Below are 12,922 nucleotides of genomic sequence, written 5' to 3'. Positions count from 1 at the left end.
GCTAGTCATTAGATTTAAAATCTTGTAAGAATAATATGAGGGCTAGGATAATCTATCAGAGAGGATTTTTTGTATATTTCTAAAAGGTACTTGAGGCCCTATCAGTCCAGGACTCATGTAATCTTAAATTCAGGTATTGTGGTTCCCTGGACCATTTTGGGGGTGTAAACATAAAGAGCTTATTTATTTCTGGTTAATCCTTACGCTGAGGGTAGAGCCCTTTGAATACCAGCTGAAAGTGTTTTAAATACAGTTTATCAAACTCCATACCTTGTATAAGTTCACGGCTTTGAATTCATTCCTCTTGATTTTGAAGGCCACCAAAGCCATAGTTCATTTTTCCGCTGGGTTCTTCTGGACTGGCAAATGCCCTCATGGCAAAAGCAACTGTGATTGCTAAGTTTAGCTCTCTGGCTTTTTGCCATCTAGATTTTAATAGTTTCTCAGCATCTTAGATCTTCAGTTTTTAAGAAATTGAAAAAAATTTCTCACCTAGCTGTTTTAGATGCCTTCACAATTTTGGTCCAAATTATCTAACATGCCATTACTAGAAATAGAAATCAGCATCTTCTAAATTTTTTAATTATTTGCTTATTTATAATTGTTTTTCTGTCAGCTCTGTCATTCTTTGTTTTCCATGCAGACTTCTTTTTAAAAATCTTATTTAAAATGGCTTTGGAAATAGCATTGACTTAATATTTCATGGACAACTTTCCACATTAGTATATATAGATCTACCTTGTTCTTTTATTATTTTTTCTTAACTTCTTTAATTTTCATTTTCCTTCTTGTGAGACTAATGCTTAAGAACTGACAACTTGAAAGCTGTTTTTAAATTAACTCTCAAGGACACAAATCACATCTTATGTTTCTCTTCAATCTTGCTACTGACAATATTTAGCACAGTGTACTGTGTCTAGCAAATATAGAAATTTAATACCGGTGTGTTTGTTTTGGCTTTAGTATTTGCTTTGGGGGTTAGGCTTTTTACTTTGTTTTTAAATGAAACATTTATTGAATATTTGCTGTGTACCAGGCAGTGTGTTAATTGCTTTTAAATATGTTGTCTAAATCCTTAAAACTCAGGGGTTGATGATGTTTTTACAGAACAGAAAATTGGCACTCAAGTATTTAAGTGCCTTTGAATTTAGCAGAGATTTGATAAGGGTATTTATAATAGTTTAATCTGAACAGGATCCACCAGTAGAATGTATTATATTCCCCATCTTGTCTGTCTACATTGAGGGTTTTTTCAACATACACCAGTTTAAACAGCATTACTTTTCTAATTGTTGCAAAACATATGTTTATGTTAAACTGCCTATATCTATGGATTTTGGGGCTTTCTTTTCTGTCCCTTTCCCTAAATTATAGTATCATGTATGAGAATAATGCTTTAAATAGTATTTATATAAACACTACAAATAATGAATTCAAATATTATAAATAGTATTCATATAAAAATATGAATATTTTGACTTAAAAAGTCTACAAACTGGAAAAGGAAGTATGTGAACAGAAAAATGTTACCATTTTAGTTGAAAACAAGGTGGCCTTTGATAAAATTAATTGGAACTTCATATAGTATAGATTTTGTATTCCTTATTTTCTTTTTTATGTTAATACAATAAAAATGATATAAATTAGTAACATAAAGATCCATATTATATTATTTAGATTATTGCATTCACGACAAAATTGAGACCCTTTTCAATGTAGCCTTAAATTTAGAATTGACATTTTTATTGTTAGAGTAATAATAAGCCTTTTAAAAGTACATGCAATTAACATTTCTGGTTTTAGAAATTGTGGGTTCCCCGCCCAATGTGCTAAATCCTTATGTTTTTCTGGCAGAGGACTTTGTTGTATTCAGATTGTTCAGTTATAAGATAAGGGCTTTTCAAAGTGATGTGGCATTTTAATTTCAACAGATATTTTATTACTATTGATAAGACAGCACACATTAACTAACGCCCAAGGTTTTGACGTAATCATTGTGTGATTGTTAACTTGTTGAATGTTATTGCATGTTTTAGTAAACAGAAGATACCTTGGGAAAAATGTTGCTTTCTTTCTCAGAATATAAATTTAGTTGTAAATGTCACTAGAGCAGTTTGATAGATTGAGGTATAATTTTGGCTTATCATAGTAACTTATTTTCTAGTTATAAGTAAGTGACATATCATTTGTTGCTATGAAAACAGACTAAAGTCACAAAAATATTCTCACAGAAAGAATTTTTTAAATAGCTTATTTAGAGACATTACTAGAAATTGTCATTTATAATTTTTCTTCCTAGCCCTTTTAAACCTGTAAATAGTCAATACATTTTTGTTGTGAGATATTAAAATAATATAGAAGTCTATGTAGTAAATCATGAGTCTTCTTTGACTAAAGAAATTCCTTAAATTCTCTGCCTCAGTTTGATAAATGTTCCCAATCATTTTTATTCAATATATTTACATACACACACATATATACATATGTGTATATATGTATATTTTCACTTGAAAATGTGTTTGGGATCTTTCTTTGTCAATATATAATAAGTTTACCTCAATTTAATAGCTGCATAGTATTCCTTATTAATGCACTGTAATTTATTGAACCATTAGCATATTGATAACATTTAAGTTGTTTGTATGAATTTGTACGTTCTTATGTGATGTGGTGGTTAAGAGTACTGTCTCATGAGCCAGACTGCCAAGGTTTGAATCCAAGCATTATCATTTACTAGCCTTGTAATTCGGGCAAGTTATTCATCTTCTCAGTTTCATTTTTATAATATAGGAATAAATACATCACTCACATCATGAAGTTGTTTTGTGTTTAGAGCAGTGCCTAGGTGTAGAGTAAGCACTCAAATGTTTTCCATAACATCGATTTTAATATTCTTGGTTCATGTTAATTCTGTGGAAGACTTCTAGGATTAGAATTGTTCAAAAGATTTGCACATTTATTTTTTTTCCTGGTTATTTCCTTTATTTCAGTTGGGAACTTATTCTTTCTGGAATCTTAAATGCTCCATTTCACATCAGATTATTCCAGAGCTCATGCTACAACAAAAACAACAAAAAATACTAAGCATTTATTTTAGTCCAACTGAAAACAATATGTGTACAACCTTTTGGCAATCAGTGATTCTATATTAATATATACAATAATATTCACCCTTTCAAGTACAAGTCAGTGTTTTCAGTGTATTCACAAAGATGTGCAACCATCACCACTAACCAATTTCAGAATATTTTCTATTTTATATGATTTATGTGTATCTTCTTTGGAGAAATACCTATTCAGACCCTTTGCCAATTTATTTTTGTTTTTATAGATTTAGGGGGTACAAGTGCAGTTTTGTTACATAGATATATTTTGTAGTGGTGAAGTCTGAGCTTTTAGTGTACTCATCACCTGAATAGTGTACATTGTACTCAATAGATAATTTTTCATCCTTCACCCTCCTCTCACCTTTTGGAGCCTCCAATATCTATTATTCCATTCTATGGCCTGCATACCCATCGTTTAGCTCCCACTTACAAGTGAGAATGTGTGGTATTTGATTTTCCCTTCCTGAGTTACTTCACTTCAGATAATGGCCCCGAGTTCCATCCAAGTTAATGCAGAGGACATTATTTCATTATTTTTTATGACAGAGTAGTATTCCATGGCATATATATACCACATTTTCTTTATGTAGTCATCAGTTGATGTATATTTAGGTTGATTCCATATCTTTGCTATTGTGAATGTACTGTGATAAACATACAGATGCAGGTATCTTTTTGATAAGATACCCAGTAGTGGGATAGCTGAATTGAATGGTGGATTTGTTTTTAGTTTTTTGAGAAATCTCCATACTGTTTTCCATGAGGCAGGAAAATTTATCTTCCTACCAACAGTGTATAAGTGTTCTCTTTTCTCTGCATCCTTGACAATATCTGTTGTTTTTTTGACTTTTTATCAATGGCCATTCTGACTGGAGCAAGATGGTGTCTCATTGTGGTTTTAATTTGCATTTCTCTGATTATTAGTGATAGCATTTTTTCATGTTTTTTGGCCATTTGTGTGTCTTCTTTTGAAAAAATATCTGCTCATGTCGTTTGCCCAGTTTTTAATGTTTTTTTTTCTTGTTAAGTTGTGTCCTTTTTTTCACAGAATTAGAAAAAACAAGCCTAAAATTCATATGGAACTGAAGAAGAGCCCATATAGCCAAAACAATCCTAAGCAAAAAAAACAAAGCTAGAGGTATCACATTACCTGACTTCAAATTATACTACAAGGTGATAGTAACCTAAATAGCATGGTACTGGTATAAAAATAGACACATAGATCAATAGAACAGAATAGAGAATCCAGAAATAAAGCCACATACCTACAACCAACTGATCTTTTAACAAAGCAGGTTTGCACATTTAAAATCTTGCAAGGTACATCTAAACTGTCTTCCGAAAAGTTTTTTCAAGTTTACATATGTAAACCATGTGAAAGCACATCCATTTTTTTGCATCCTTGCATGTTATTAGGCTTTATGACTATCCAGCAATCTGATGGATAAAAAATGAGCATGTCACAGTTTTTATTGTTATTTTTCTGATATTTAATTAGTTTGAACATTGTTCCTTATGTTTTTAGCCTTTTATATATTTTTTATAAATTACCTGTTCATATAATGTGCTCATTTCTAAATTTACCTTTCTCTGTCTTTTTTGTTTTTGGTTCTTGAGACGGTTTCTCGCTCTGTTGCCTGGGATAGAGTACAGTGGCATCATCATCACTCACTGCAACTTCAAACTCCTGAGCTCAAGGGATCTTCCTGCCTCAACCTCCCGAGTAGCTAGGACTACAGGCTTAGGCCACTGCAGCTGGCTAAAATTTTTCTATTTTTGGTAGAGACAAGGTCTCACCTCTTTTTTTATCTGCACATAGGAACTGGTTTTATCTTTATTAGCAGTTTTACATGCATGCAAACAGTTACAAATATCTTAGTGTTACTTTCCATATTTAAGGCATGCATTAATATTGCTGTTCAGGTAACTGGAAATCTACTTCGTCCTTTTAAAAGCACAAAAGAGAGGATAGAGGTGAGAAAAGCTAGTTGATGGAAAGTTCTTAACACTAATCTTTCAAAACACATGCACAGAAACCAAGACCAAAAAAAAAAAAATTTTCCAAATTCTGACTTGACTTTTGTCTTACTGGTGTTTGGTACGTGGTAGGAAATTACTACTTTTGGATTGAACTCAGTTCTCCATCAAATAGACTGCCTTTTCATAAATCTTGTTGATTATAATAATGTTATATACACTGATTATGTTAAAATTATGCTACTGCCTCATAAAATTAGTTCATTTGAGAATTTGATATTTTATCAGTCAATATATACCAAATATACAAAGACTAAAGTTTTGGTCTTTAATTAAATTTTTCTTTTTGCCTTCTATTTTTTGGAACATATTTATCACACTTATTTTAAAGTGTGTTTCTGATAACATCTATAGGACTATTTATATTATCTGTTTTCTTTTCTTTCAGTCACTTGATTCTGTCTCCTAGAATGCCTGGTAATTTTTTATTGAATGCTGGATATTATGTATAAACATTTTACGTGTTTGTTTGCTTTCAGAAGATATTTAATATTCTTCTGACTGATAATTAGAACAAGGGCAGACCACCTTGATCTAATCAGGGATTAAGATGGTTCAGGATTGGGTTTCAGGATTAGTTTATTTCCTGTATAGCCTTTCAGTGCTATCAGTTCAAACTTTGGGTATTTACCTGAGCAACTCTCCTTTTTAGGCTCATGAATGCCAAATTTTTATTTCTTCAACTTTTTGGGAATGCTGAAAGTGAAAGCCCTCTTAGCAGCTGGTTTCAGCTTAGCGTTTGTAGTCTTCCTCTCCTCTCCTGCTCCACTCCTATCACACACACACACACACACACACACACACACACTTTTTACAGTTTAGGAATCTGCAAATGCTTTGAAGGCAAAAGCTCGTCAGAAGATCACTTCTCTGCAGGGTCACTTTTCTGTTATTTTCTTTTTTCTAGATTCTTGATCCTTGAAGTTCTCAGTGCTTTGGTAGCCCTGACCAATTTTTGTATGTCTAGCCCCATGAGAAGGACTAAAAGTACTGCTTTCTGCTAATGCCACCTAGGATTTGGCAAATATCTCAAGGGAAAAAGTGACAGAGGATGTAGGACTCAGTTCAACAAATGCTTCTTTTCTTTCTTGGATCTCGGCTTCTCATGTTCTGGCAGCCTTGGTTTTTCTGCTGTGCCTTCAAACATATTTTGTATTTTATTAGCTTTTAAAGCCTCTGTCAGTGGAAAGTTTAATCTAATAAAACTATTCTGATAGCTGGAAATGGATGTCCAATTCCTAGCATTTTATCATTGCCAAAATTTCGTTTATCAGAGTTGTTTCATTTATCTCCCAACTATAAGCTCATTGTTTTAAGAAGATTAAAAACAGAGTAGATAATACTGAACCGTTCATAAAAATATGACATGAAGACAAATCAACCATTTTACGCTTAGTACAGAGAAGTGATAAATACATCATTGTAAAGGTATATTTTTTCTGTCAGATTGAGAGTTTTGTTTCTGCTTTTATTTGTATGCCCCCTAGTGGAGATTTTATTGAAATGAAATAACCAGAAAGTAAGACTAATAAAAGGCTTTGTATCATCCAGAAAAAAATTTTCATTATGGTTATATAATATACATAAACTTTATTCTTTTTAACCAACTCTTGACTGTTAAAAAATTTGAAGAAGTCTGGTAGATAAAGAAAAAAAAACAATTATCACTAACTTTTTAAACTTTTTTGTTAAACACTTAATATATGCCAAGCACTAGGAGATACAAGGTGAAAGACCCTATCCTCAAGAATTTGACAATACTGTAGAAGAGATTCCAAGACTATAGACATTTACAGCATATTAAAATTATAGGTAGTAGAGGATATTTCCGGGAACAGAAAGTGGAAAAACTTAACTGAGGTGGAGATGACAAATGTTTATCTCTCAAACTTACTTTTGTATAATGAATAGGAGTTAGCCAACTGAAGATGGCAAACATGAATGTATAGTTTAGAAGGAGGCACATGTGCAGACAGAGAAGGATGAGAAAGCATGTTTCATTCAGGTACTTGTAAACACTGTAACCAGATCATGAGATATTGCAGTAGAAAGTAGGTCAGAATTCAGCAGTGGCTATACAATAACCTGTGTAATCCATTAGAAAAATATGAATTTCATCCTGAAAGCTGTTGAACAATTTAAGGAGAAGAATGAACATAATAGTACTTTATAAAAGTTATTCTGACATCAGGTTGAGGATGAGTTAGAGCCATAAGGTCCAGTTAAGGCCATTTTGCTCTTGCCAAAGCCGTGGGCTATGTATTCAGAATTGAAAATAGCAAGTAGATTTGCTTGAATTTAAAGAACATTGGTTCCATTGTACCTCAAGATAGAATTTTCACATTTCATTTTTATTTAAAATTCTCATTATAAAAGGTTTCTGTTAAAATTTTGAAAAATTATGTAACTTAGAAAGTAAAAAGTCTTCCATTTTCCATACTCTATAGCACATTGTTATATATTCTTGCAGAGTTTCTTCCATATGTTTGGGCTTTGCTTTTGTTTTTCTTTGTTTTTAAATGGGGTTTATATTGTACTGCAATTGACTTCTTTTTAACTTAACTGTGTTTTATGGACACTGTACCAGCCAGTATGTATAGATATACTTCTCTCTTTATAATGGCTATACAATATTCCACTGTATGGATGTGATATCATTACTTAACCCAATATTTTATTGAAGAACATTTGGATTGTTCTCAAATTTTTAGTATTATAAAAAAATACTATAATGAACATCTTTGGCAATTTGGGTAGATTTTCTATAGAACACATTCCTAAAGTGGATTGGACAAAACAAAGGTATATATATATATTTAGGATTGTGATAGGTCATGCCAAATTATCTCCTGAAAAAGTTGAATAAATTTATGTTACCACCAACAGTATTTGAGAAGAGATACATAGTGACGGCACTAGATATTTTTTTATGTTTTTAGTTTTCCAATCTGATTTGCAAATAATGATGCCTCATTTTACTTTGCATAATTACTTTTCAATAATATTTATTTGATTGGTTTCCCACATTTTTGTTAGTCCTTTATATTTCTTTGTATATTAACTGACTGTGTCCTTTGCAATTTTTCTATTTGGTGGTTCACATGTTTCTTGCTGATTTATATATACATTTTGTATATTGGATCTTTTAGTTTTTATAATTGTTATATGTATTGAAGATGCTATTTCTTTTCTCCTTATTTTTAAAATTTTTTTGTGGAGACAGGGGTCTCACTGTGTTGCCCAGACTGGTCTCAAACTCCTGACCTCAAACGATCCTCCCACCTCAGCCTCCCAAAGTGCTGGGATTACAGGCATGAGCCACACTGTGTCTGCCTACAAATGCTATTTCTAGTTTATTTTTTGTTTATGCTTTAAAATTTTTTTATGTTGTGACTTTTAGGTATCCTTTGAGAAAAATTGTCAGAAAGCTGACTTCCAAAAGAAGTGTTAGGCTCAGAGTTTAACAGATTAATTTTCTTAAACTTCCAAGGAATAGATTATATTAATACTGTCTAAACACAAAGAAAAAAAAAAGAATCCTTTCAATTCTTTTTTTATAAAGGATATATAACACTGATTTCATCCAGTTAAAAATGATCCATTTCAAAAAGCCTTATAAATCTATCTCGGTTATGAACATACATACAAAAATCTTAAATTCTTAATGAAATATCAGCAAATTTCATGTTATTAGGAAATATTAAATGAATAATATACTATGATCAAATGGAATTCATATCACTATGGAAAAATGTTCGATATTAAGGAAACAATTTCATAAATAGGTCAAGGGATTTTTTTAAAAAGATAGTTATCATTATAATAGATTGCAGGAGGGCATTTTATAAAAGTTAAGATCTATTACTGATGTATAACCTTAGTAAAATTTGATTAGATGAGTAGTTCCTTAACTTCATAAATATATATACCTTCTGAAGCCTAACCAAATATGTTTAATGGAGAAACAGTAGCAGTATTTGTATTACTGTCAGGAATAAGGCAAAGATGCTTGTTATAAGCACTCTGTCTTTGCAAGAAAAGAAAACAAGATACAGTTAATAAAAAATAGCTAATAACAACAGTATTTACTCTGTGCCTGGCATTCTTCTTATTACTGAACATTTTTATCTTATCACAGATTACGATAATATCACAAATAAGTGCCACAAATGTAGGAACCATTTTAATGTCCATATTAAAATTATAGAAACTGAGGCAGTGAGAGTTTAAGAAACTTATCTAAGGTTACACAGCCAGTAAATGTTGAAGGCTAGAGTTGAACCTAAGCAGACTGACTCCACAGCTGATACTCAAATCCAGAGGTTGACAGACCTCTCAAGTTTTATTGGAACACAGCCGTGCTCATTTGTTTATATATTGTCTATGACTACTTTCAAGCTGCAACAGCAGAGTTGAGTGGTTGTGACAAATCTCTGTATGTATCACAGAACCTAAAATATTTACTCTCTTGCCCTTTACAGACAAAATTTAATGACCCCTGATTTAAATTTATATTTTTATTTCAGCAATCTGCAAAATAAAATGTAATAAGCATTTAGTATGAGCAAATCTTGTGATGGCAGGGATCTTATTTGTGTCATTCATCACTATATTCCCAGCATAAACATATTGTGGGTACTCTGATAATTTTCTAGAAGAATGTGTACATTTGTGAAACTTTGTATTACAACAGCGTGGCTTACTTAGTGATTTTGAAGATACATTTTTTTTCACTAGAGGGTGCTGTGTAAGCATTCAATACTTTAAAAGTGTTATCTCTTTCATATCTACTTATTTACCAGGAAATTAGATTTTTAAATCACCTGCTTTATTAAAAGCTTTCATTTCTTTTTGTTTTCAAAGTAGTACTTAATGGTATTTTGTGTGGTTAAATTAATGAAATTGAGTAGTTGTTAATGGCAGCATTAACACAAATGTTTCTTTGCTTCCTCCTGCTTAGGAGACTTATGACTCCAATCATGTATGCTGCTCGAGATGGTCACCCTCAGGTTGTTGCTCTCCTTGTTGCTCATGGAGCAGAAGTCAATGCCCAGGATGAGAATGGTTATACTGTGAGAAACACTTATACAATGTTCCTTTTTATTTCCATGACATCAATATTTTGTTTTTATCAGTAATCTACAAAAAGAATTTAAAGAAATAATAATTACAGAAGGACTGGGATGTAATTACTGTTTGGTTTTAAAAAAAAAAAAAGCAATAGCTGAAATAGAAATAAAGGAATGAACTGACTCTCTTAGTCCTCCTTCCTGACAAAAGAAGTTGTAACAGACAACAAAGCCGGGACTCTAAAATATACATGGGAGTTCTTTTTTGAATTGAAAACACTTCAGTGATTAGCAGATAAATCATTTTCTTCCATAACATCAGTAACTGTATAAAAACATTGTTTGGATTTATAAAATCAGTGAGCATTGCAGTCTGCTTTGCAATTACAACTTTAGAAATATGTTTACATTACATTGTGAAAGAAGAGATTGCATCATTCCATTAATTAACCATGTTCTCTTTTTTTATTGTGCCATAAATACTATTGAAAACTTTTTGTATCTGTCTCATATATATTCCTTTTCTTTAAACAATCTTCTTTTTCCCCCCACTTAGGCTTTAACATGGGCAGCACGTCAGGGTCATAAAAATGTAGTTTTGAAGTTGCTTGAACTTGGAGCTAATAAAATGCTGCAAACCAAAGATGGAAAGATACCAAGTGAGATTGCAAAAAGAAATAAACATCTTGAGGTATGCTTCTATATATTGAACTAATTTTTCTGTAACATGTCACATTATCATTTGTAGAACTTTTGTATTTTTTTTTTTAGAATTTACAAGTGTAATTGTAATGTATCTGGCTAATTTAAATGTTTAAATATGCATTTTTCTTCCAGCCAGGTAATAAAAACTTTTGCTAGAGTATTCATCTTCTATTAAACAAATGGTACTTATAATGTGGTAATTTAAAAGTTATATAAAAGGATAATAAAATCTTGTTCTAGTCCTAAGATTAAAATTATAGTAGACTATTTAAACATTTCAAACTGGTCTAGAATTTTAAAAATTAATTGCTGTATTGAGAAAGCTTATAAACTGTCAAAACTTGAACATGTATGTAAAACATCATTTTATAATTTTAATTAATAGATATTAGACAATCTAAAAATTAAATCCTTTAAACAACATTTACTCCTATACATGTGACAAGGTAGGTATATGATAAAGTGATAATATACTTGGGAATATGATCTACTGTCATTTATATGTTAAGCTCAATAATAAATTATTATATATACTAAATTACTTTATTGATACAAACTTTTGGACTGAACATTAAAGCTTTATCCAGAAAGTCTGTAATTTCTAAGTAAGGATCATATAGTGCAATAGTAAAACTAAATTATTTAGTTCAAGAGTTTGTAACACCAAGTTTCTGAATTTTAAAGCATGTGTAATTTCAAAGATTCCATCATATAATCATCAAACCATGCCACTTTTACGGCATGTAAAGTAACTTCTTCTAATTTTTTAAGCAATCTGATAAACATGCCTATCATTTTCCAAATATTTTAATATTTCCAAAATTATTCTAGAGTGAATGCTAATCACTAAAGCCCTATAAAACTTCAAAAACAAATTTACCGTTCTTTCTAAGCTTTGAAAATTTATAGCATTATTAAATTTAGAATAGATGTCACTAAATTTGACATGAGAAGTTTATGAACATCAAAAGATATTTTGAGTTGTAAATCATTTCTTCAGATAAGATTTGATCTTGTATTTTAGCTGATTATGTGACATTGGCTTGACTTTCTGTTAGATTTGAAAACTAAGGGTTTTCCAAACTCTTTGAGATGTGCAGTTGAAATTTGTATACATTTAGTCATGCTTATTACTTCCTTTCCACTTAGCAATGTATGTAAAATACCTCAGTACTTAATCCGAGTCATTTATCAAAATGGAATTTTTAGTTTTGTTTTATATCTTACCAAAAATATTATTATAATAATTACTATCTTCCTTTAATTTTGACTATTTTGAATTAGATGTATTTCTTTTTGCTTTTCTGATTATTATTTCTGGACAAGGAAGCATTTATTTGTTATCCCAATTACCCTGATTTGTTCATTACTCGTACATATGCATCAAAATATCACATGTATCCCCAAAATGTACAGCTATGATATATTAATTTTTTTAAAAGTTGTTCTCAGGGTAGTAAATTGTGAAAATACTGTCCCTCTCCCCTTGTTAAAACGTCCTTTCTAGATATAAAATAGTCATATGTTCAGTTTCTTTTAAGTGTAAGTGATAGTATATGTTAACTATATTTGAATGGTTTATGATTTTTTTCAGATCTTCAATTTTCTTTCTTTGACTTTAAATCCATTGGAAGGAAATCTTAAACAGCTAACTAAGGAAGAGACCATTTGTAAACTACTGACAACAGATTCTGATAAAGAAAAGGATCACATATTTAGGTAACATAACATGTTTTGGTTTAACAGAATACCTATGAATAAGTAAAAATAGAGCATTTTTTATTACTTGTAGCAAATATGGTGACTTATTTAAAATATGTCATATTTTAAACTGTTACAAACATTTCAAAATGTCATTTAGAAATGTCTGGATTTTGAGTGTTCTTCAGAATTTTAGAAAATTTTTATTTATTCGTATGTACTAACACTAATGATAACTTTGACTTTACATGTAAACTTTAGGTAAAATATCAACAATAAAATTTATTTTTAAAAGGTTCTAAG

General features: G+C 30.8%; 1 protein-coding gene across 2 annotated transcripts in view; it reads left to right on the top strand.

Moving 5' to 3' along the window:
* Positions 1 to 12,922, top strand: part of ASZ1 (ankyrin repeat, SAM and basic leucine zipper domain containing 1) — a 39,722-nt gene that overhangs the window by 8,504 nt on the left and 18,296 nt on the right. The window contains exons 5-7 of one of the 2 annotated variants that reach the window (XM_069462126.1): positions 10,105 to 10,216; positions 10,770 to 10,904; positions 12,513 to 12,637. In XM_069462126.1, coding sequence (XP_069318227.1) covers positions 10,105 to 10,216; positions 10,770 to 10,904; positions 12,513 to 12,637 — 372 coding nt within the window. The remainder of the gene's footprint in view (positions 1 to 10,104; positions 10,217 to 10,769; positions 10,905 to 12,512; positions 12,638 to 12,922) is intronic. The other variant, XM_069462128.1, reaches the window with a different exon arrangement.

Source organism: Eulemur rufifrons, chromosome 29 (genome assembly GCF_041146395.1).
Source record: "Eulemur rufifrons isolate Redbay chromosome 29, OSU_ERuf_1, whole genome shotgun sequence".
Classification (NCBI taxonomy): Eukaryota; Metazoa; Chordata; class Mammalia; order Primates; family Lemuridae; genus Eulemur; species Eulemur rufifrons.
This window is presented reverse-complemented; position numbering and strand designations above follow the sequence as displayed.